General features: G+C 43.1%; 5 protein-coding genes across 5 annotated transcripts; 2 read left to right on the top strand and 3 right to left on the bottom strand.

Moving 5' to 3' along the window:
* Nucleotides 1–408: 408 nt before the first annotated feature.
* On the top strand, nt 409–6,803 carry nup85 (nucleoporin 85). The gene is made up of 19 exons (XM_067230848.1): nt 409–540; nt 839–932; nt 1,013–1,175; nt 1,254–1,324; nt 1,408–1,451; nt 1,550–1,619; nt 1,734–1,855; nt 2,440–2,574; nt 2,764–2,886; nt 2,995–3,126; nt 3,341–3,447; nt 3,552–3,635; nt 3,766–3,831; nt 4,641–4,792; nt 5,016–5,133; nt 5,421–5,521; nt 6,085–6,236; nt 6,371–6,466; nt 6,559–6,803. Exons 1-19 carry the CDS (start codon nt 508–510, stop codon nt 6,655–6,657), a joined length of 1,962 nt encoding a protein of 653 aa, XP_067086949.1. The 5' UTR covers nt 409–507; the 3' UTR covers nt 6,658–6,803.
* Nucleotides 6,804–6,856: 53 nt separating this feature from the next.
* On the bottom strand, nt 6,857–13,163 carry gga3b (golgi associated, gamma adaptin ear containing, ARF binding protein 3b). The gene is made up of 17 exons (XM_067230849.1): nt 13,103–13,163; nt 12,432–12,516; nt 12,268–12,343; nt 12,070–12,168; nt 11,836–11,959; nt 11,633–11,736; nt 11,448–11,528; nt 11,052–11,189; nt 10,870–10,951; nt 10,675–10,791; nt 10,262–10,531; nt 10,036–10,118; nt 9,765–9,928; nt 9,254–9,534; nt 8,824–8,993; nt 8,562–8,672; nt 6,857–8,325 (listed from the first exon to the last, which is right to left on the bottom strand). Exons 1-17 carry the CDS (start codon nt 13,140–13,142, stop codon nt 8,215–8,217), a joined length of 2,136 nt encoding a protein of 711 aa, XP_067086950.1. The 5' UTR covers nt 13,143–13,163; the 3' UTR covers nt 6,857–8,214.
* Nucleotides 13,164–13,391: 228 nt separating this feature from the next.
* Nucleotides 13,392–15,161, top strand: mrps7 (mitochondrial ribosomal protein S7). Its single transcript, XM_067230850.1, has 5 exons — nt 13,392–13,441; nt 13,956–14,147; nt 14,249–14,312; nt 14,422–14,589; nt 14,688–15,161. The coding sequence occupies exons 1-5, from the start codon at nt 13,398–13,400 to the stop codon at nt 14,907–14,909; spliced, it is 690 nt and encodes a 229-aa protein (XP_067086951.1). The 5' UTR covers nt 13,392–13,397; the 3' UTR covers nt 14,910–15,161.
* LOC136937221 (MIF4G domain-containing protein B) lies at nt 15,157–19,333 on the bottom strand. Its single transcript, XM_067230851.1, has 6 exons — nt 19,285–19,333; nt 18,275–18,404; nt 18,027–18,136; nt 17,757–17,912; nt 17,559–17,651; nt 15,157–17,408 (listed from the first exon to the last, which is right to left on the bottom strand). Exons 2-6 carry the CDS (start codon nt 18,354–18,356, stop codon nt 17,181–17,183), a joined length of 669 nt encoding a protein of 222 aa, XP_067086952.1. The 5' UTR covers nt 18,357–18,404; nt 19,285–19,333; the 3' UTR covers nt 15,157–17,180.
* A 1,185-nt stretch (nt 19,334–20,518) lies between these two features.
* On the bottom strand, nt 20,519–23,366 carry slc25a19 (solute carrier family 25 member 19). The gene is made up of 7 exons (XM_067233172.1): nt 23,240–23,366; nt 22,698–22,864; nt 22,261–22,416; nt 21,744–21,914; nt 21,403–21,577; nt 20,990–21,120; nt 20,519–20,753 (listed from the first exon to the last, which is right to left on the bottom strand). Exons 2-7 carry the CDS (start codon nt 22,827–22,829, stop codon nt 20,574–20,576), a joined length of 945 nt encoding a protein of 314 aa, XP_067089273.1. The 5' UTR covers nt 22,830–22,864; nt 23,240–23,366; the 3' UTR covers nt 20,519–20,573.
* Nucleotides 23,367–23,459: the final 93 nt, after the last annotated feature.

Below are 23,459 nucleotides of genomic sequence, written 5' to 3'. Positions count from 1 at the left end.
TATTGTGACTTATTGTAGTAAGTAAAATAGCCTTCACTGAACGTTTAGCATAGGATACCCTTAGAAGGGGTTAATATCGCAAGACACATCTGCACCTAAAATCTGAATCAGTATGTTTTATAAAGCAATAATTTAGTATTTTACAATAACAAAAGGTTAATTGCAAATGTTCAATCTTCCCTGCACTATTTTTCGAAACCAATATATCAGTACATCTGTATTTCACACACCCATTAAACATCAAGTTAGTAGATCTCATGATGACCCTGAAAGGGTGAGCCATGATGTGAGTAAAGACTGAGAAAGGGGTGTCTTCACTACTCCCTTTACTGGGATTGTAGTCAGGCACGTCAAAGGACTTCTATGACATGCGCAAGGGTCCTTTCGCTGAATGATTGAGGCGCCTTCTGTCTGTAGTTCATAGTTTGAAATGTTGATAGTATTTTCTTTGCGTCTCTAACTTGATACTATTGGCCAGCGTTCTTTTTGGTACCATAGTTATTAGTAATGGAGGAAGTAGATGTTGAGCCAATAACTACAGTAAGTAGACCGACCCGTGGTATTTATGTATCGCTACTATCTAGCTTGCTAACGTAGGTAGCTAAGCTACCCTTAGCAAGTGTCATAGTGTGCAGTGTGGTTCAAATCACCACATGGATGCTTAAACTATCTGTGTGGCTGTGGACCAAGTTTTAATTGTATAGATGTAATAGGTTTATTGTATAGCTAGCGGTATAAAGAGAAACTAGCTAAGTTAGATAATTAAAGCAAAACACAAATGTGTGCATTGACACCAGTATCAACCCATTCACACTGAACACCCCATTTTCTTTCACAGGCTATTCCAGGGGTGAACAGCGATCAGAAGCACTTGGGATTTGAATGGGGTCCAGGAGATATATTGGTTTATGAGACCATCTACAAAGCTTCAGGTAGTGATTTGAATCAATTCCCCATTACACCAGCTTATTGTCTTGAAAAACCTATATGTCTGTATTCTTGTTCTTATCAGGTGCTGGAAATTCAGGGCAGGAGTGTTCCCCCATCCATGAGGTCATGAAAGATGAGGACATATATTCACCCAATTTAAGAAAACTTTTCAATGAGTCCCATCACATCTTTGTCGGACTGCAGAGAATCAATGAAGACCAGCCCAGCAAGAACAAGAAACCCCAGTTAGTTCACTTGAACATTGAGCATTTTTCTTATAGCTCGATAACTTTTTTTATAACTGTTCATCTTTACCTCCTCAGATTTGTCAGTATAAGCAAAAACTACAGATCAGTGATCCGAGCTTGCATGGAAGAGCTTCAGCAGGCTGCAGGTGTGGTATGGCAGCATAACAACAGCTATTCTGGTCACGTGTTTGGTACACTTTCTCTTTAACAGCCTAATTGTACTTTCCAGTGTGTACACAAGATGCAGCTTTGGTCCTGCAATACAGCAATCAGGTAAGAAGAAGCGTCTAAGGCCTCCACAAATCCCTTTGTATCTTGTTGAAAACAAACGCAAGCATTTGTGACAGCCATGCCTTCCATGTCGACGACAGGTGTCGATCCTGCTGGCTATAGAGATGATCTGGAATCTGTGCGAGGTGCTGTTCATCGACGCGGCTCCAGGTTTGTGTCTGAAACTTAAGCCACTCCCCCTGTGACTGACTAATGTGAGCGTGTCATTAATCCTACAACCCTAAAAGGCATGATTCCTTCTCTGACCTCTTTGTGTGCAAACAGCTGGCACTCTGCTGCTCCACCTGCTAGACTGGGTGAGGCTGCATAAGGCCGACGTGGACGAGAAGGCCATGGAGGTGCTGCAGAGTGAGAGCCCCACAGAGCACCCAGTTTACTGGGATGTGGTACGTGTACATAGCCTGGCTCTGCCCTCCTACGTACTTCTGCTCAATTTAGATTTTGTTTCTGTACTAGGTCTGGGCATGAGGTACGTAAGTCAGATGTCTCCGGTTAATTTTCTACCTGTCCAATCAGCGAACAGAGGGAGTGGCTGAGAACGATGACGATGATGTCGTGCCCTAGTTTGTGTTGTAGTTCCGTAATGGCGGCGGAGAAAGATGCGAACGAAGCCATTCGGTCCGTTGTGGCAACGCTGCCGAATATCCAGAAGTTAAAGCCGGAGCAAGAACAATCTTTGATCCCCACGGGGTTCGTTTGATTTTCCAGGTAGCTCCGTTAGTCGTGAAGGAGTTGGCTAAGGCGAACGCTAGCAATTGGTTATGGCAGATCCAATAGTTTTAAACTTCAACAGAGTACCCGCCTTCAAGGAAGTCAACGCTTTTCAATGGAGAGCCCAGACTCTCTGTAAAAATGAAATGTACGAGAGTCTGGTTAGGACCAGGCTAACGTGTACATGCTCACCCACACACTCCCTCTATGGAAATGACTCTGTTCAAGCGTGTGTTTCCCTTCCCCCTGGTAAATGCAGGTGCTGAGCTACGTGCTGCAGGGGAGGATGGACGAGGCCAGGCAGGTCCTGGTGAAGCAGGCCACTCTGCAGCCTGCGGCCAGGGTCATGTTCAAACTCATGGACAACCTCCTCACAAAGATGCCCATCTACAATGTACAGTACTTCTTATTACAATGGTCTACGGCCTGTTAAGGCTCAGAATACTATGCTTTGGAAACATCCGTTTAATCCCAATTTGACCGCTTTATGCTTGACCACCACTATGTGTCTACTAACACCTCATTCAAAGCCGTCAAGTCGTGGCCTCTCCCATTAAGTAAAACTGCCCATGTCTTTACGCAGCCTGGAGGAACCCAGACGCTGACCGAGTTTGACGTCAAGTGGAGGCACTGGCACGAGGAAGTGGACCGCTGTATCCAGGACAACTCCTTTGCCAGCAACCCCCATCTGGAAGTCATCTGTAAGGTCAGTGTCATCTGTAAGGTCTTGGTCCCGGAACCTAAGCCAAATTCCAATAAAATGTGTCCTTTCCTCCTCCCTTCCTTGAGATAATTTTTGATCTATCATTTGCAGATCTTGGTAGGGGATGAGGATATTCTACTGGAACACAAGGAGCTGCTGAGCACCTGGTATCACTTCCTGGTTTCCAGGCTGCTCTTTTCTCACCCAACAGTAAAGCCTACAGAGCTGCACTACTATGCACAGGTACTACAACACACTCTCCACGACTACATTACCCAGCATGCAATGCTGTTGTATGACAGGAAAACTACAAAAAAGTACCCTTTTTTGTAAGGTTTTAAATTATAAGCAAGATTCTAAGCTACTATTGATGTTTCTGTAATCGAATTAGGTTTATTGTGTGATTGGAAGTGTGTTGTTTTAAAGTGTCTGTAAGTTGGTGGTGTGTGTGTTTCAGTCCAGTATGGACATGTTTCTGGACATGAGGAATGCTCCGGAGCCTCTGGACAGTATCCTGCTGGCGGCGTTTGAGTTTGATATCCACCAGGTCATCAAGGACTGCAGGTCAGGAGGACACACACACACACACACACACACAGGCACAAACAAAGAGCAGTTTCCTGTCCTTTCCTTCGTTATTAACTTTGTGTGCTGTTATTGGATTTTAGCATCGCTCTCAACAACTGGTGGTTTGTGGCGCATTTGACGGATCTCCTGGACCACTGTAAACTGCTCCAGTCTCACAATCTACAGTAAGAAATGCCACAATTTCACAAGGCGTACATTCAAATCAACTGTTATTGTACAAGCATGACCAGAGGCTATCCAACAATGTGAGGATACTATCACTAACCAGATCGGGTCTGCTTTTGTGTCTTTCAGCTTTGGCTCTAACTTGAGGGAGTTTCTGTTGCTGGAGTATGCCTCAGGTCTCTTTACACACCACAGGTGAGACATCAAGAATATACTGAGGATGTCTGTATCACAGACCTGATCAATAGAGTCGACCTGATTGTATGACTACATCCATTTAATCACATAGCAATTTAAGACATTCAGCTAATTTGAGGCACTTGTCCTTTGGACAAGTACATTAACGTTTCACTTGTCCATGCACAAAATTCACTTGTCCGGGTAAGGATTTATAATTTTATAAACAAATTGTGTTGACGTTAGCTAGCTAGTGTCGGCAGCTGTGTACTTAGCAAACATTAGCTGCATTTGTATCGGTTAAATTTACGTAGTTAAATATCAGCTAATATTCAACTGTAAAGTATACACCTTTTAAAGGATCCCTTGGTAAATCAGCCTCTGCCGGGTAGAAAGTGAAATTGTAGAAAAAATTAAAAGTTAACAACAACATTTAGTGGCAAAATCCATTGTTATCTCTACAAAATTATTTTATAATAACTCATAATTTGTGTTTTGCTAATGCAGAATTCGGTAAAATATAATCGGTAAAATAGACGTAATGAGTGGCACATAACGCATAGCATTTTATTTTGTTTGAGTTTTAACTTGTCCAGTGGGGCGAGTACATTTCTCTTGCCCTACAAAAAAATCCACTTGTCCCGGACAAACCTTAATGTCAAGCCTGACATTTAATATAGCAGTGCCTGATCACACAATATCACCTGTTGGTGTCTGCCTACTATATTATGGAAGGTCGAGGACTAGCACATAGTGTTGGGACTGTGATCGTAACGCTATATTTCCACGTGTAAGCGACCTGTTCCCTGTGCTCGTGTGTCTCCTAGTCTGTGGCAGCTGGCGGTGGACTACTTTGACCACTGTACGGAGTTTGGGCGTGTGTACCTGGAGCTGCAGATTGAGCGTGTCCCTCTGGACACGGAGCGCAAAGCCCTGAAGGTGCTGAGGATCTGTGAGAAGAGGCAGATGACTGAGCAAGGTGGGCACCACACACACACACACACACACACAAACAAACAAACATCATTCACTCTCTCGGTCTTTCCCTCCTTCTCAAATGCGCACACAAGCATCCTAATCTCCCTCCCCCCTCTAAAACACACGCACCCCACTTTACCACAGACACAATCATCTGATTGTCCTCCTGTGCTCTTAATGACTATAACCTGGTTGCATCTCCTGCTGTCTGTCTGCACTGCCAGTGAGGAGCATCTGCAAGATCATGGCCAAGAGAGCTCTGAGGAACAACCGCCTGGGCTCGGCTCTCTCCTGGAGCATCCGAGCTAAAGATGCAGCCTTCGCCACGCTCATCTCCGAGAGGTCCCTCTCTTTTTTTTTAGACATTTTAGTCATTCAGTACAAACTTCTTTTCAAAGCTACTTAGAACCAGTATGTCTGTCTATAGTAGGTATATAGTTAACTGATTGTATCTCAGACATTGTTAGTTGAATCTGGGGTCTCAAAAACCTTCAATAACTTTTATTGTCTTATTGACGTATCTCTAATATATGTTTTTTTTTTTTATGGTTTATCTTCCACCTTTATTAATATGTATTTAAAATTTGAATCCTAATACTGTTTTTTTATACCGCCCTGTCACGTGTCAGGTTCCTTCAGGATTACTGCACCAAAGGCACCTTCTCTGATCTGGACCTGATTGACAACCTGGGATCGTCCATGCTGCTCAGTGACAGACTCACATTCCTGGGTAACACACCTAGCTACATTCAAAGCACTTAATAGAAACGCACACAAACATACACACACACATGGTGACTGTGAACTCGTGATTCAGTCATCCACTTATCTTCTGTACAAGACTGAGCCTGAATGGTGACCGAGGGACATTAGATCAGATAAAATGTCTCCCGGCCTTATTATCACACTCATTCCTTGGCTGTCACATGAGCCAGGCACTGTGTTCTAGATAAGGCAGAGTGCTGACCTCATGCTTCTCCTTTTGCTGCTAATGCAAAGATTTCCAATTAGCTGTAGTGTACGGGTGGGCTGGGGCGGCCAGGGAATTTTACCATGGAATGTCAGTTTCACAGCTATGGAGGTTGAACAGACCCTTGAGAACTGAGCTTGATTTCTTTCTCCTCAGATTCTTTACATGTACTGCAGTGAATGTAGTTACATGTGGTAAGTCATGTCAGTTAGAATCAGGCCTGGACCACTGAAAACTTGAGATTGTGTCCTATGACATGCGTAAGTACAGTATACATGGTTAATAAATGTTTCTCTGCTCATATCATGTTTGTGCGTATGTAGGAAAGTATCGCGAGTTCCACCGGCTGTACGGCGAGAAGAATTTTTCACAGGCCGCTAAGCTCCTTCTCTCCCTCATGACGGCCAAAATTGCTCCCCGAAGCTTCTGGATGACCCTGCTGACAGATGCCCTGCCCCTGCTGGAACAGAAAGAGGTCAGCTCATTCACCCATGACCTGGGGGGAGGGGGGGGGGGGTCACTGCTGTTTTGTATCTCATTTGCTTATAGATGAGGAAGTCTGAAGTCTCCTCATTTTGTGGATGCCGTTTGCTGTGTCATGTCCTCCAGGTGATCTTCTCTGCTGACCAGACCCACGAGCTTATGTTCTGTCTGGAGGAGCTCACTTCAGGGACGAGCCTGCCTAACGTTGACAGACCCAAACAGGTACCAGCTCTTCTCCATGTGCTTCCTCTGTGTTCCCCTGCCTTGGTAAAGATGGTCTCCACTCTTATCTCTGTGTGTTTGTCGTATTGCAGGATGAGGATATTGAGGCCACTAAGATTGAGCTTCTGAGACTAGCACTCGCCCGCAACCTGGCCATGGCTATCGTGAAAGAGGGGACTGTGGATGTTTGATGATGGCCATTTTGGAAGAAAGTTGTTTTTCATATTTTTGTACTGTACATAAACTAAGTGATCAAAATGTGTCCTTTGATAATAAAACAAGGATTTTCATAATTTACATGTTATGTACTAATGTAGAAATCCTGGAGTATAGTAGTGACACCCTGAATCTGAACATCCAAAAGCTACACAGCATCAAAGCACATGAAAATCTTTTGAAAGACTATTTATTCATCATGCAGCAGATGGCACACATGTAATACAGTATGTACAAACAAAATGGCTTCCGAGATCTACATTACACATAGATGTATGTTTCACCTCTCTTACAGCAGAAAACAAGTATGTCTATGTACAGCACACACACACCTATGTGTTTCTCCTAATTCCCCATGGTCAAGACCAACCAAGAGGTGGAAGGTGGGTTAAGGTCAGACGTGTCCTTAGCAAAACATAGTTCAGCGCCTAGCAGATGAGTTATCTTTTATTATACACATACATTAACACATCACCCACTGTTTACACAATTACTAGAAATGACCCAATTTCACAGTTGGAATTCTGTCATTTAATTACAAATGTCTTCACCCTTGTAATTGTGGTTCACTCTATATTCAACTTGGTTTGTTCAGTGATGCACTGAAATACTAAAATGTTAAAATAAATAAAATACATAATTCCAATGCTGACAAAGGTAAATGGAACAAAACAAAATCATATTTTAGCTTCTGTGATTCCTGTCAAATACTCCACGATAACACAAGATGGTGAGAATCTGGGAACGTAAACAAGTACTCTTAAAGTACAGCATGCCAAAATTAGGAATGATGTCAATTTATAAATACCCTTATGGTGCCAAGAGTAATGGCATGACCAACAAGATGCAATATAGTCATATTTGACTTTGAAAGATGGCCCAGAAAACCAAATAACTAATACAGTATAACAAACACAATTTGATTCACTTAAATCATGTCACAAGCATGTAATGAGAATGATCGCTGGATATCCACTGTCAAAATATCAACCCACTTTTTCTAGTCTTCCTATCACACACAAGCTCATCTAAATACTGGAGCTGGCACTTGCTGTCTGATACGTCAGTTGAACTAAATAGTTTCCCAATGATATGAAAACATTACTCTCATCATAAATATATAGCTTGAAGTATATATTCAGTAGGCTGAGCTAAACTCAAGTAAATTAATGACTTATTACAGTAGTTCTGCAACTCTTTAGCAGCTAGCTTACAGTACACCATAAGCAGAACCTCTCCATCTTAAATCATGTCGCTAAGAGATACAATAAAATGAGCATTTTAAATGGACTTACAAGGACGTTTTAAGCTATCTGTGCGTTAATGGATCAGAAATCAAACTTGAAAATGACATAAAAAAACATTAACAGAATAGTTGGCTGACAGTGACTGTAGTTGTTCTGTTATCAATGCAGCAGTGCTCTCCCACCCTCTCTCTTTCTCTCTGAGGTATGTGGTTACCATACCCCATCATGGAGTGTAACCTGCCCTGTCCCACTCTGGTGGATGTAAGGGGTAGTAAGGGGGCTCTGCTATAGGTGTCCCCATGTGTCGGCAGGGGGGAACTGGTCCACCTCGCCCACCTCTGTGCACTTTCGCTCTCCCAGGGTGAACGCAAGCTTGTACCGTAGACGCACCTTTTCCTGCAACACATACACACCCGTTTTAACCGACATATCTATCCAGGTGCCTCTAATATATATATTCATTCAAATTCATATAGATTCATAATCAAAACATTTGTTAGACGAGAGGCATGATGGACCATTCTACAAAATGTTCTTCACGGCTCAAACACTATCTCGTTGTATACTGGGTGGCGCAATGCTCCCAAAATGAACAAGTACTGTACTTCCTGTTTGTACAGGAAGTCTCCTACCTTCAGCGGGTTGGCCAGCAGCATGACCTGGGTGATGGAGGCTGGGGGCAGGATGGGGTTGAAGGGGGCCAACTCTGTCCCCGACGGGGGCAGGAGCTTCACCTTCATAGACTGAGAGTGTAAAGAAGGGATTCACGTGGTAACTGCAGGATGTCTATACAGGATTTATACTGTATGTGTGTTTACATATGCACCATGCATCATGTTTATATACCTTTGAGAATGTGTGGCTTTGTGATAACAGGCGTGTTGAATGTCCTACCTTGGGCACGGCGGCTTGCAGGACCACGTTCTGAACAGGGAGAGGAGCTGTGTTGAGCGTGGACACCACCAGCACCAGCACGTCAGGTCTGCCAGGGGGGCAGTCAGAGGCGAAGTTGAGCAGCACACGCACCCCATCCTTGTCATAGGCTGTCACTGGCAAAACTCTACCTGGAGACAGAAGGAGAGGCCAATCACAGACTGGGAATGGATGCCATCTTGACATGGAGGTATGGATCTGGACTGTGTTTCAATGTGTATCTGCACACATGCATATCTGCAAAAGGTTGTTAACTCTGAACTTCATTCACAGTGTACTGTATATGCAATACTACAATACAATAATAATACAACAATAATGTTCAATGAAGGCTTTAGCAGCCCCAAACCTCGCAACCCCTTCCTCTCATACTCCCTTCCCCAGGACTCACTGGGTCGGATGGCCTCCAGGGGAACATGCACGTTGGACAGGGACACCTCAGGCCCTCTGGCTGGGCTACCCCCTTGGAGGGAGGGGTGGATGGGGGACAAGGAGCGAAACAGGGGGCTGCCTGGGGCTGAACCCAGCATCTGGGCCTTGGCATGGGACACCGCGGGGGAGCCTGGCATGGTGCCTGGCAGCAGGGAGGCAGCGGGGCCATGCCCGGCCATGGAGGGTGGCACGCCCATTGCCATTCCAAACCCACCGACAGTGTTCATCTGGACAGGCAAACTGGCGATTAAAAAGCACAGAATGAGCACTGTTTGAAAAATACAAGTAAAACACATAAAGTACATGAGCAGGGTAGTACAAGTTTTCCCAGACACAGGCTGAAGACAAGACAAAGACATTTGGCAGGAGAATCTCCCTTGACATGTAACTTGGTTACGAAACAGGAACAGTCTGTCACTGGGGAAGCTGTTAACACAGTACAGAAGGCAAGGTAACATGAGCCAGAACACCTCTTGGGCTCTCCAAAGTCCAGCATGGCCAGATCCTGCAGGTCCTGCAGGCTGGTGGAGGCCGGGGCTGGTGGTCCTGTGGAGGTCTGCGGGGCAGGGGCCGGAGAGAACACTGACCCTGACCCTGACATGCTGCCAAACAAATCCACACCGGGCTCAGGGGCCTGCGAAAGAGAGAACAAGAGGTTTTCCCAACAATATCTCAGTGTGTTTTGCTTGTTAATGCTGTCGCAAAAAACATTCTTGGGAGGACCACAAGATGAACCTGTACCTGTAAGGAGGTCCACTGATTGGATAGTTCATCTAGCTTTGGTTTGGAGTGGCTGTTAAGTGAGGAGGCTGGATCATTCAGGCCTGACAATTGACAAAGCTGAATGTAAGTATATGATTGATGTCAGAACCCAAATGAAAGATTAGACTAATCCATTAGTTATGGAGATACTGCTTTCTATAATTCATTGAGGAGAGGGGTTTGATAAGCAGAAGTTCCCGAGTACCCAGGCAAAGCAGTTCATCATCGAGGAGAGACAGCGCAGTGGAGGCCCTGTCAGTGGCCGAATGGCTGGGGCTGTTGGTCTGACTGGCATGCAGCCCAGCCAGTCTCTTTGGTGGAGGAGGCAAGACCGGGATGGAAAAACCCAGGGGATTGGCCGAGGTGGGGTCCGAGAGCTGTGGGAGAGGGGCAGGCTGAGGAGGATTGAGGATGGGAACATCGATGCCAGCCAGGTCGATCAAGGTCTCTGTGGAGTCACTGCTCCTTGTGGTCTCTGTACGAGACAGAGAGAGCGGCGGATACAGAGAGAGAGAGGGTGAGCATACATAGAGAGAAAGTGTGTGTGAAAGTGTCTCACATTAAAACATTTCAAAAAAGTTCTCCTTGTGTGTATGTGTTTGTGTGTGGTCCCCTCACCATCACCAACAACAGGTTTAGGTTCCTCATAGTCCCCATTGATTGACTGACCGTCAACAACCTTCTTGTAGGAGTTGATTACCCGTGAGAGGTCATCACTGGCCTGGAGGATGTCTCCTGCAAAGGCCATAGGTTAACATGTGGTACAGGGACACACTGTTGAACTACAACATCAGATTTACACGATAATCTCACCTAAATTTGTGTCATTATCTTCCGTCTCAGTGGCCATCTTGAAAGCAGCACGTCTCAGTTTATCACAGCGGTTGTAGAGTTCCTGACATGACAACGACAAAAAAGACTTTCAATCTTCAAGCAAAAAGAGGTGTGAGGCATGTGTCTGTCAGGCATGTACGCGACACAAGCTGAAGACACACCTTGATGAGTTCTCGGTCGGATTCAGAGGACCTGTCCTTGTCGTAGTGCGTGAGCATGTCGCTCAGGAGCTTGACATTGATGTTGACCTCCTCGAGGGTGTGTATGCGCTTGCTGACCTTCTGCACTCTGGCATCATCCTGGACAAACAGCAGTGTCACTACATCTGCTTCCTACATATACAGGAATCAACCCTGGGTCCTATTGACTGTTAACAGTATTGCGTTGATGATACATGCAGTGAACTCCTGTGACTACCCGATGTGTAGGACTTGTTGCACACGTGAATAGCTAGGTGTAGATTTCTTCCCATTGAAACATGATCTACAACCATATGTCTATTGGAATAGTGCCTGGTCATTTCTGTAGGAAGCATGAAGGTGTTATTGCTCTCTGACCTCCTTCACCATGTTCTTGATGAGCCTGTTGGCCTCCTGGAGGTCCTCTGGATTCTTGCTCCTTAGAAGCTCTGCAAGCAACTACACATACCCAAACACACATGTCCGTTCATAACCGTGAAACCTATAAAACACCCAATCTTTAGCAGACAGACCAGCTGTAGTCTGCCTTGCCTCTATCTCACCTTGCCCATGTCCTCATTATCAAACACAGGGTTCTTGGGGCGTGTAGGGGGCGATGGGATCAGGGTCTTGTCCACCGGCACATCTGGGTCTGCAGTTACAAGACCTGGACCATATGATTGTTAGAAGTAACACTGCTCTGAAATCGGTTCATTATATTGGCTGTGATGTAAGGAAATGTGAGACGGTGTTGTCTGTCTCTCACCTTGCCTCCTAAGGGTCTGGTAGGCTTCACTGATCTTGGCCTCATTAGGGAAGACCACGGTCCAGCTGTATAACATCTCAATGATCTTCATCTTCACCTTTTCTGACACACTGTCCCCCATGTACTGCAGGGGAGGGGAAATGGGATGTGGCTTCGGTAGTGACCCATGGTAGACACATAGCATATCGTTTCACTAACAACATACACACATAACAGGATAACATGTCAACTCACTTTAGGAGACACCACTTTGATCAGCTCATTCAGAAATCGGTATTTTCCAATTTCATTATGAAATCTTCTCCCGCAGTTCTTCATACATGCCTCTAATACCTGCAAGTGAGGTGGTTCTCATTCAGTCAGCATGGACTTGATTTGTATTTTAAGTAGTAGGAAGAGAAAGGATACAGAGTCTATTAATAAGGTCCTTACTGTTAATGCCTGAAGGGCCTCCCATTCTTGAGGCGAGTGGATTTTATGGACAAGCAGCTTTACAGCTATCTGGGGCCTACACAAAGAGTGCAGGTTAGACTGAATCCCAACATTTGCTCACATAGGCTAACATCTAAAATTCATTTATATGAAATACTTTGTACCCTTCTAATTCCTTATTGATCTGGTCACAGAAGCCAATGATGTACTCCCAGTCCTCTTGCCTGTTATTTGGATGGGTGGCTTTATCTGTGATCAGATAGCAAAGCACAAGCATGCCTTACACATTCAGCTAAGACGAGAAGATTGAACATTGAAAAGATCTCACAAAGGTCATGAAATTAACAATTTCCTTTTGCCATTCAATAGCATTTATCTTTTACAGCCTGTCTTGTGATCAATTCCACAAGGCAGGGATTGTCATCCCCCCACGTATGTGCTTTAGCCATTTCGGAGCAAAAGATGGGCTGGTCCTTTCCTCGAACAATAGCCTAGTTTTAGGCAAATCAACATAGCTGCTACTCTTTTCAATTGGCAATTGAAAAAGTAGAACTGTCTAGTTCCACATCCCAAGAAATATGTCAGACTGACTGACACGCTAGATCTCGCCAAAGAAAACAGACCCAGATTCAGTTCCTAGCTCTCTTTTACTGGGATGAATGATGTGGGGCGCACAGATCCTAGATCTGAAATACATCGAACGCAGTTGCCTTTAGATAACTGAAGAAAGTACGACAGCTAGCATAAAGACAGCATCGCTGTTCATTCAGTGGAATGCATTAGGACAATTACTATATCATTACTAAATGAATGGCTAACTAAGTGAATCACTTACTGAGCCAAGATTCAAGCGTCTCCCCTTCCTGGTACGCCATAGCACTACAAACATCGTGTGATGTCACCAATGTGTGCGCGAGAATCAGTGAATCAATCTTACCGAATAAACCTAATCAATACATAGATGTACTCAAATTTGAACTTTTCATTTATAAGATATATTAGAATATCGATTGGTAGAATTATGTTAATTCTTGACAATAATAGGGACTCTCTTAATTTTTTATTTTATTTGAAGGCATCAGCTACAGATACTAAACTGGGGTCCTCAATCTCTATCCACATTATCCAAGATGGCTGCGACCATAACAGGTTTATTAAAACCTTGGACACCGAGGTAAGTCATTATCTTACTGACAAAACAATATATAATATTTATAGAGCATCTCATTGGTCATTTATAGGATAGTATTTGCATTGTAGTTAGTTAACAAGATTACTTTTTCGTCACTGTCCTACCTAGCTTGCTAGTACAGTATCCCTTGCCTGGTACACACTACCTACTGTGTAGCTACGAACAGTGACAATGATGTTGTTGGCAATGTAGTTTGTCAAGAGCCTATTTGGTTTGTCAGTCACAAGGAATGCGAAATCTGAAATATGTGTTTAATCTCGTGAAAATGGTTACCAGACCCAGTATTAGAAACAAATCACTGCTACCCAAGCAGACTATATGAACAGCTAGACTGTGAAGTAAGAAAATTGTACAAGAAAGTCTGGGTGGATGGCTAACTGAACCTCAGTTCTCGATCTCACTCATTGCGTACAACGCTTGTATGGAGATGTGCTTCTGAATGCTTTCCAAGTATGTAATCAGTTAACATGAACAACCCGTACGTCTGTCTCACCAGAGTGTTCTCAGTGAGATGGAGCAGATACAATCCATACTACCTGGAGCCAGACCCTCGGAAAGACGTGTACGAAATTCCTGAGAACGAATTAACGGCTGAGCAGAAGGAGGAGCGCGAGCGAAAGGCTGTCAGTCCGATAAAGGCAGCAACGAGTGGGGTCACAAGCTCCTTATTCCAAGAACCAGATTTGAAGTAAGAGGAAACATGAAATGGGATGCAGTTTCCCCTGTAGTTTCTATCTCCTATATCGTAATAAATAATAATAATACATTTATTATTAATTTTTCTTATAGCAAATTCATCAACATGATGATGAAAGATGGCGACAAGGTCACAGCAAGAGGTATTATGAATCAGGTAAGGGAACCTGTTCTCTTGGAACTTGTGTATTGGAATGCTTTCAACAATTTGCCTCAGCCACTGATAGGAGTTTGGCAAGAGCATGTATCTCTCTCTCTCCCCACAGACTTTGGAAACCATAAAGAGGAAACAGGTGGAGAAGTACCACAAAGCTCCCGATGGTAACAAGGCAGAGATAGAGTGTAATCCTTACGCTATATTTCACAAAGCATTGGAGAACTGCAAACCTGTCATTGGCCTGGCTAGCATACAGAAAGGGGGCAAGTACTACCAGGTACGTTTCACTCAAGCGTCTTGGACATTTTTGGTTGCGATTGCACAGAATGTGTAGATAGTTTTTAATTGTTCTTATTGTGTCTGACCCACCTGCAGGTGCCCATCCCCCTGACTGAGAACCGCAAGCGTTTCCTAGTTATGAAGTGGATGATTGGAGAGTGCAGGGACAACAAGCATCGACGCACACTCATGTACGAGAAACTGTCCCAAGAACTGCTAGCTGCCTATGTCAAGGAGGGTAACGTCATCAAAAAGAAACATGAAATGCACAAGATGGCCGAAGCCAACAGAGCTTATGCCCACTATCGCTGGTGGTAAATCGATCAACTTCAAAAGGTGACTCAAGAATGGAAACAAACTGCTTCATGTGGTTGTCTTTCCAAGTGTCTGAGGGGAAAGTGGATTCACAGTATACAACTCGACATCTGGTCTGTGTATTGACAGATATTGTAAATAAAGTGATGTGATATATTCAAAATGGTGTATTTCCACAGTGATCTAAACAATGATATGTCACTGTGTTTGTTTTAATATTTTGAAAGGCTCAATAAAAACTTCATGTGAAGTAACTGTAAATGTGAAATGTTGATTATTGAAATGAATTTACATAACCACTGATATACATAACATATAAAAGGAAAGCTGTTCTACACATTTTACCCAGTTTGATTTATTTTAACAAATCAACATGTCAATCAATGTACTGAAAAATGGAAACCAAGCAGTGAACTTTTAATTTGGAACAAGTTATTGATGGCAATGCTTCTATAAAAATATAAGTCTAAGACCCATCCTACCAAGGAACCATCTGTATTCAGAATAGGTACATGTAAAAAAGGTACCAGAATATTTGGTAATTAGATAGAAAAAAGACATGACATCAGGAAAACCTTTCTAGTTCACTTGCAACCCTATTACAGTGGTGATGTAGTGTCTGAATATGGTAATAAATACAAATATATCTTAAAAATAAAAGCTATAAAGAATGTACTTGAACCCCAAAAGTATATCTGGACTAGAAGGCTTACACCTAAGGCAGTACCCAGTAGCAGTCATGCAACTTGGTTAGTAGCTCACATTGTTACTACTGGTAAGTCTGCATTACCACCGACAACTAGCGAAAAAGCTCAATTAAGCTCAAGTACAGGTTACTTAAATCTATTAAATGAATAAAAACAGCCCAATATGTGTTAAACATCTTTTAGTTATGGTAGCTATTGTCACTTAACAAAATGTTTTCTCCAGAAAAAGCTCTGCAATTGTTCCAAGCCTGTGTGCAGTGAATCAAAAGGCACTGCTTTGATGATCTCTGTTCAGCTGTCAGCACACTGTTCAAATCAGAAAAGTAACAGTACTCCAAACTACTATGTGGAACATCCATGTCAACAAAGTGTTAGTGCTGGTGGGATCTTCAGGTACATTTTAGAAAACATTTTAGAAAATCTGTAAAAAGTATTATCTGCTTATTTAATTTATATAGTCAGTATTGTGGCAGCGTAAACAAATAAAACAGTAGCTAAACAAGATAACTGCATCTTCAATTTTGTAGCACCAAATATACCTCTATAAATAAGAAATCTTGGGTATAAAAACTGTAAAATTGTATGTTTTTTTGCCAGCATTGACCTGATTTGGGTGTATTGCTGTCAGTACATCCCAACCTAGCCTAACCATGGCCCATTGGTACATTTTAAATAGTAAATTATTGTCAATATCCACCTTAAGTGAAATGCTGCCATGAAGGTTTTGAAAACTTGGTCCACAATTCAAATTATGAACATCGTCCAATGCTGTGTTTCCATTCCTACACAGAAAAACTGTGTTCATATGTAAAGGCCAGACTGTCTCTGAAATGTCAATACCACTTCAAAAAAATTGCTGAACTTAGTGGCTTGGGACTCTGTTCCCAAACAACTCAGAACAAAAAAACTTGAGTTTTTTCCTATTTCACCTTTAAAACTACAAAAAATATAATAAAATATCATAAAATATGGTTCAGAAAACCAAATCAATGTACTTCAGTCTCCTTCAATAATCTGTATTTGTCTGTCAGGTATGTTATTCCAATGCCTCAAGTGAAAATTGTTAAATGTTTCATAAATCTGGAATGTCAAGCAATAAAAGGCATTTAAAAGAAAATCTGCCTTCAAGAGGAATGTGAACTTCAGTCAAGTACTAAATGCACCAAATGCAAACTAAATATAAAAATCTTAGCAACAACAATCTTTGTCCTTTTTTTGTCAATTGCACATTCCACGTGGCAGTGGCAGTTTGAACAAAAATGTATATTCTTTTTTTCTCAACTCTCAACAATCTTAATAGTCCACTGCCCAAACCCCTGCCTTCTCCTTATTCATAATTGATTCTTAAAAGAAACATTTAAACTTAAAAATGGAAAAGATCTCTTACTCCAATCTACTAGAAGATCAATTACTCCAACTAGAAGAACATACCCTAGTCGTCTGGTGGCTAGTCTATTGGCCGCTTCAGCCAGCTTCATAACCATCCTCACACCAAAACAACCCAGCTAAGCAGTCCAAGACACACTGCCCTCAGGCCTCCTCCCCTACGTCGGTGCACGTTCCGAGGTCAGTCGGAGACTTCACTGTAGTAGTACTTCTGGGCCGTGTCACTGAGCGTCCAGCCACCAGCCCGGAACTCCAGGATCTCCAGCAGAAGGAGCCGGCCCATGGAGCTGAGCCCCTCCAGGAGCAGGAAGCCATCCCGCAGCAGGAAGAAGAGCTCGTCCATCCGCTGGTAGTTCATCTTCTCCAGTTGATCTCCGATGCGGTGCAGCTGCAGCACCAGACAGTCCACCTACAGTCAGGCCGGGAGCGTTTCGGATTGAAGTATTGAAGCATTCCTTAACTCTAAAATAAACTGTCGTTGTCTACATCTATACCCTTTGAAAGCAATTCATCTGTGGATAGAGATTTGAAGAACTACTGTATTTGTGTAGGAACTTACTTCCTCTTCATTGTTCAGAGCATCAGGTTGAGCCAGTCTGAGCAAACAGTCAAACACAGGGTGTACCAGAGCCACCATGGGCATGTTGTTGACCTGAGAATTTAGAACACAAGAAGGTCATAGTGTTCAATGTAAACATGATCAATGACAGAGCTGGCAGAGCAGACGCAAAACTCACACAATGCAGCTTTCTCTCACCTTGAGGTAGTCAAAAACATTGCAGATGAAGGAGACGTAGCAAACCCACTCCTGCAGCGAGCGGAGCCGTGTCTCCTCCCGGGCCTTGAACTCCTGCTGCAGGCGGTTCAGAAGGTTCCGCCGAAACACGCTGCCATTGTTCTGCTTGGCCTCCGCCTGAGAGGGCAGTAGAGAGCAAGGTCAAATAGAGAGGTCATGTAGTGTGCATCAGTTGTCAGTGATGATTCTGGTTATTGACATAAGTTCATTGTAGACAGTAGTACTACTTACCTGAACAATAGTGTAACAGATGCGTCCAGCTTCTTTGCTGAAGAGCTGGTCCTTCAGAGATTGGTCCACAATGACATTGGAGACCTTATCCAGGTCCACTGCACTGGGATCTGAGGACAACGATTTGCTTTGAGAATAAGCTAAATGAAGAACTAAACACACAGCAACATAAAACAGACTGATGTAAAACAGTCCATTTTAAAAATTACTACATTTAATCAGTTTTCTATGTAATAAGAGGAACTAACCTTTCAGTGCCGTTTTCAACAGTTTCTGAGTCTCCAAGTCAAATGACTGGATCTTGTAGTCCTCTTTAGTAGAGTTCTCCATACTATGTAGTGTAGCATCCACTTACAACCAGGGAGTTGTCACTCTAAGCTACACATGCAATGCAGAGTAGTTTAGTGGCGTTTGGAATGAGCAAGTACATTATGACATTCACCTTATAAGTGTTAAGGTCAAATGAATGTTACTACAAAACGACCAATTTCACATGCTACGATCGCCTTACAAAGTATTCGAATGAGGTTAACATACACGGTGGACTACAAAAACGACCGAGGCTGGAAAAGGGCGAAATTCTTTAAAACAGAACCACAGAACAATTTGTCTCAGTACAAAAGCTAGGCAGCAAATCTGTGTAGTCATCAATGTGGCTGCCTACCAGACCTTTCATGAGGGGATGTGAGGGATTAAGCGAACACATGCTCATTTTAATGGATGCTTCACTTCTATCGTTAGATGCAATGCTAGCAACAATTTACTAATAGGCTACTGTTTTCCCCTGCAGTAGCACAACTTTTGTTAAGCATGTATTGGACCGGAATTCGTTCTCATTATTTCTGACGATGGAAACATGACCATATATATTATCAGTCGGTGATATGATAGCATCACCGGTGGCAGAAGGAAATGTAAATAAAAATTCGCTCGGACGTTATCTTACTAACCAGCTGAAGTTTACAAGAGAGCAAATGTCACATCACAACAAAGTTAGTTAGCGAAGCTAGTCGGTGGAGGACACACACGCATTGCTTGGTCGGTCTCGTATCAACTGTATAACGTTAGCTAGCCACACTGGTAGTCCGTCAAAATGTTTGCGCGTTAGCACAGCTGCAGCTACCTTTAGCTGGCTGTCTTATTTTTCAGAATCTGGTTAGTCTAGTACATTTTCTTGACAATAAATGATGAACGATTTTCATAAAAATCTCAAGCACTAGACAGAAAACAATATAATTGTCAATAGAGTCAAACTGACCTAAACTTCAACTAGACGAAACGTCTGCTTTTCACACACAACCTGGGCTTCCTTCCTGTGATCCCAGGGCGCGTGCGCAGAATTGACGACCAATCAACTTTCCAAGTATTAATTCCAAATCTGTCATGGCTCTGGGCTCACCTAATCGTGTATCTGGATGCTACTGCCCTCAGTTGAGCGTAAAGTGCAAAGCATTTAAAACGAGAAACTGAACCTTCAGGAAAGTTAATTCCTTAAATGACATTGTTGTATCATTACTCCCATCACTTACGTTTGAGAAGTTTTAATAAACATGTATTTCAAAATATAGTATTACCTGCAACACATTTACAGAGCATCAGTTTCCAGCAAAGCATACACAAAGTGCAATATATTGTCGGACCAAGAATTTTGTTACAGTTTTGGATATGGTCAGACCATAGACTGTATAGATCAGAAGGTCTTTATTAGTACAAAAAGTAGACATTGAGTTCTTGAGATGCAGGTTCATAAATAAATCCTTAAACGGTCTTAGAAAAAAGAAAAGGTTTGAACAAACAAATATCAGGCATGATATGTAGAGATAAAAAATAGTGTTGAAAGGAAACTAACTTTATCCTTAGTCAATATAAGATCAATGCATGATCTCCGTACAATTATAATTGAAAAACATATCATATGTTCAGAAATAGGTCAACTCAGGTAGATAATAGGGAAAGAGATAAAACGACAACTTTTGACAATTCCCTTTCACTTGGGCAATCCCCCCCCCACCCCCACCCAATATCTTAGTCTGTGTCCCTTTCTTTAGATAGTATAGCAATATTTAGTATTACGCTGAATCTTAACCCATTCAACATGCTGCCGTGCTTCTATCCCTCAGTTTCCATGTCAGTGAACGCAAACAGGCCTAATGGTTGAAAACTGGTCATCTGGACAGATAAACAGCAAATTTAGATTTAGACTATCTGACTGCGAAAACCCCTGGTTCATACACTCCGTGTATAACTAATAATGAAAGGATGATTCATGACGTTATGGGAACACATTCAGAAAAAAACATTGTCTGGTAAGACACAAAGAACAAACTTAACTCATTTCCTCACACGTAAAAATAAAGTACCCAGTTTCATCTCTCAAATTAACTTTAAAGTCCTGAGACTTAACAGTGACGTTGACTTGAATGCTGACAAGGTCATCGCATGTAGATTACATCATAAGAGCGTGACTGCGCCAAACCCCTCTTCTTTTCTTTTCATCTTACATTTCAATCCATCCTCTTCCAGTGTCCCTGGTGTATTTCCCATAACTCACCGCCTGCCCTTGAGGTTGTGCATGGCATTTAGGAAGAACTCATACCAGAAAAAGGTGAAACCAGTGGAGAAAGCTGCCTTCACCAGGCTAGGAGAGAGTCCCTTGAAGAAGCCTCGAATGCCTTCCTCTTTAGCAATATTCAGTACACAGTCCACAAAGCCCTTGTACCTACGCACCTGGACATGACAGAGACAACATACCTTCAAAACAGGCCCTTGCCATCTACGTTCCTTAACGGTAGATTTGCTGTGGGTAATACCCACCCCCTCACAAAATAACTCCCTGGTATTTCTCTGTCATTAACTGTAAACATCATGGATCAATAAACATCATTGCATGATCTGCATCTACCTTTAACCTTGACAGGCAATTACGACAATGGCAGGTTGAATAACCTTAGGAGCGTGCGTACCTGTCCAAATTTGACTCTGGCCTCCTCAAACCCCGCTACCTGTAGTCTCTTCTTGAAGAGGTCAAAGGGGTAGGTGAGGGTCTTGCTGACCACTCCTGCACAGCTGCCACAAACCAAGCTTTTGAGGTTTCCTAGAGAAAGACACACCAGAAATACTAACACAGGGGACAATATTTTTGGTTCTAATCTATACCTGATAACTGATGGAATATTTGTAACACATTGTTATATATTGTATTCATTTGGCTGATGCTTTTATGTAAAGCGATTGATGAGGGTAGGTAGTGGCTGGAACTTCTTGATCTGCAGTCAAGTACTCCATAAAAGTAACCAATGAGTTATACACATTCCATATGTGCACGAGTGTGTGTGTGTATTTGCCATGACCCATGGCGCCAATAATTTGAACTAACCGCCACTGTCCTTATCTGGTGGCCCCATGAGCTTCTTCAGGACATTGTAGAAGAAGAACTGCATTCCTGCATAGGGGAAGACAGCCACCAGAGTAGGAGAAAGGCCGCTGTAGAAAGCCAGCACTCCCTCAGTGCGGTATATAGAGGCCACAGCATTTCTCAGATTCGGATAAACCTGAGAAAACATGACGGATGTCGACAACAGAAAGATCTGCACCGTCCAACGTTTGTGCCTCAGTCTGAAAGTAAATATCCCTTTAAGTCCAGCATGGGCATTAAACAGTTTTCAAAACTTCAGTAATAACACACAGAGATTAATTAAGGTCCCCTCTGTCCCTCACCTTAGGCTCTCCCTGGGCAGCGAAGCGGGTGCGCAGGGTGTCCAGGGGCTGACAGGCCACCGTGGCGGAACAGGCAGCCAGTCCCCCACACACAAAATGCACCCCAGGGGTCTGACTGTTGTACTGGGTACTATTGTGCACCCCCTCTGTCAAAACCTCAAAGCTGGCAAACTGGAGAAGACAGAGCCAAAAGGTCTCTTAGGGAACTGCAGTGCCAACCAATGAAATACAAGAGGATTATTGTAGTAAAACAGAGCATGCCATGTGATGCCCTTTAATTAACTATCATGTGATATGTCTAGATGTCAAGGCATTACAGTTTGCCTCCAGGATAAATCCCAGGACAGTTCAGTGCTTATCCGTATTGTTATTTGTGCCCTTGCTATAAGTCGGATATATTTTCTAATGTTAAAAATGATGAATAGAATGTAGAATGTAGATGAATGTAGCTCCAACCAAGCGACAGATCTGCTAGTCGCAGCCAAACAGACAGCAGCCTACAGCATGTCTTACCTACCTGGACAGCTCCGAAGCAGACAGAGAGGAACTGGGCAGGGACATGACCTTTCCAGAAGGCAGGCAGCCCCTCCTCAGTCAGGATACAGCGCGAGGCCTGGTACAGACCCCAGTACTTCCCCTCACGCTGCCGGGACGACACTCTTTCTATCTGCAACTGGGGGGAGCAGACTTTCAGACAGGGCAGAAATAAATGTGAATGGGAGGTTGCACGGACTTAGACACAGTACGACATAATATGTTTAACACACAATACAAGGCAGTTGTTATGGTAACCAGTGAACTCTGAGGGACTGGGCATGCTAAGAGTGTCTCAGGGTTTGGGTGTGGTGCTGTGACTCACATCAGAAATATGCAGCAAAACTAAACAGCCAAACATGAAAACCATCAATGTTACCATCAATGTTCTTCTTCTTCTTTGTTTTTTTTTTTACATACCTGGAACCTAATTTTGATGACATCCAGAGGGCTGATGAGGGCCCGTGTCACCATGCCAGCAGCTGACCCAGCAAGAGCGGCCTCTTCTGGAGCCAGAGTAGGACTCTGAGCCCCTGGGTCATAGCCTACCATCACCCCACAGCAGCAGCCCTAAACAATATTCCCGTCTGAGGGATGGGATACGTCGTTTAGTAGTTATTCCGTCAATTACTGTACGAGTCGATGAGTTACATTAGTTTATTAGTACATGTGTTATTTTGGTTACTAGTCGAATTGTTATTGACCCAACCTTGCTACATCCTAGGTAGAAACTCGCACTTACTGAAAAGACACTTTCAATGTCAGTCATTTTGACACTTGCACAAAACATACAATATGATAAGGCGTAGTCTAACATACTTAAAGCAAACAGTACTGAACTCATCAAACAACTTGTATTAGGAGTCAGGACCTTGAGTAGTGCAGCTAGCTAACTAAGCTAAACCAAGCCAGGCATCCTTGAAATGGATTTTGTGACCTGATCGAAAGTGTACAAAACTCACCTTTAGGCTGCACGTCCTTACAAGACATGTCGAAAATCGTACAAGGATACATTATAGAGATAAGGCTACAGCTTCATTCTACCTCTGCCGTTTCACTTACATACTACTGTAGCTTGGTACAATGCGAATCACTGGCAATAGCGTGTAGTTCCGGATCGCAATGGGTGGACATTTCAAAATAAAAGTACATACACGCACATGCGCACACATGCATACATAC

Source organism: Osmerus mordax, chromosome 3 (genome assembly GCF_038355195.1).
Source record: "Osmerus mordax isolate fOsmMor3 chromosome 3, fOsmMor3.pri, whole genome shotgun sequence".
Taxonomy (NCBI): domain Eukaryota; kingdom Metazoa; phylum Chordata; class Actinopteri; order Osmeriformes; family Osmeridae; genus Osmerus; species Osmerus mordax.
The sequence above is the reverse complement of the archived record's forward strand: the minus strand, read 5'-3'. Positions and strand labels throughout refer to the sequence as shown.

Bases quoted from the DNA above. Each gene is read 5' to 3' on its own strand.
- nup85 (XM_067230848.1), top strand. From the start codon at position 508: ATGGAGGAAGTAGATGTTGAGCCAATAACTACA. The intron at 2,887-2,994 runs GTCAGTGTCATC...TATCATTTGCAG, and splicing joins ATCTGGAAGTCATCTGTAAG to ATCTTGGTAGGGGATGAGGA. The intron at 5,134-5,420 runs GTCCCTCTCTTT...GTCACGTGTCAG, and splicing joins GCCACGCTCATCTCCGAGAG to GTTCCTTCAGGATTACTGCA.
- gga3b (XM_067230849.1), bottom strand. From the start codon at position 13,142: ATGGCGTACCAGGAAGGGGAGACGCTTGAATCTTGGCTCA. The intron at 12,169-12,267 runs GTAAGGACCTTA...CCTCACTTGCAG, and splicing joins AGGCCCTTCAGGCATTAACA to GTATTAGAGGCATGTATGAA. The intron at 11,960-12,069 runs GTGAGTTGACAT...CCTCCCCTGCAG, and splicing joins TCAAAGTGGTGTCTCCTAAA to TACATGGGGGACAGTGTGTC.
- LOC136937221 (XM_067230851.1), bottom strand. From the start codon at position 18,356: ATGGAGAACTCTACTAAAGAGGACTACAAGATCCAGTCATTTGACTTG. The intron at 18,137-18,274 runs GTTAGTTCCTCT...CGTTGTCCTCAG, and splicing joins GTTGAAAACGGCACTGAAAG to ATCCCAGTGCAGTGGACCTG. The intron at 17,913-18,026 runs GTAAGTAGTACT...CTGCCCTCTCAG, and splicing joins TCTGTTACACTATTGTTCAG to GCGGAGGCCAAGCAGAACAA.
- slc25a19 (XM_067233172.1), bottom strand. From the start codon at position 22,829: ATGGTAGGCTATGACCCAGGGGCTCAGAGTCCTACTCTGGCTCCAGAA. The intron at 21,915-22,260 runs GTAGGTAAGACA...TGTCTTCTCCAG, and splicing joins TCTGCTTCGGAGCTGTCCAG to TTTGCCAGCTTTGAGGTTTT. The intron at 21,121-21,402 runs GTTAGTTCAAAT...GTCTTTCTCTAG, and splicing joins ACCAGATAAGGACAGTGGCG to GAAACCTCAAAAGCTTGGTT.
- mrps7 (XM_067230850.1), top strand. From the start codon at position 13,398: ATGGCTGCGACCATAACAGGTTTATTAAAACCTTGGACACCGAG. The intron at 13,442-13,955 runs GTAAGTCATTAT...CTGTCTCACCAG, and splicing joins TTAAAACCTTGGACACCGAG to AGTGTTCTCAGTGAGATGGA. The intron at 14,148-14,248 runs GTAAGAGGAAAC...TTTTTCTTATAG, and splicing joins TTCCAAGAACCAGATTTGAA to CAAATTCATCAACATGATGA.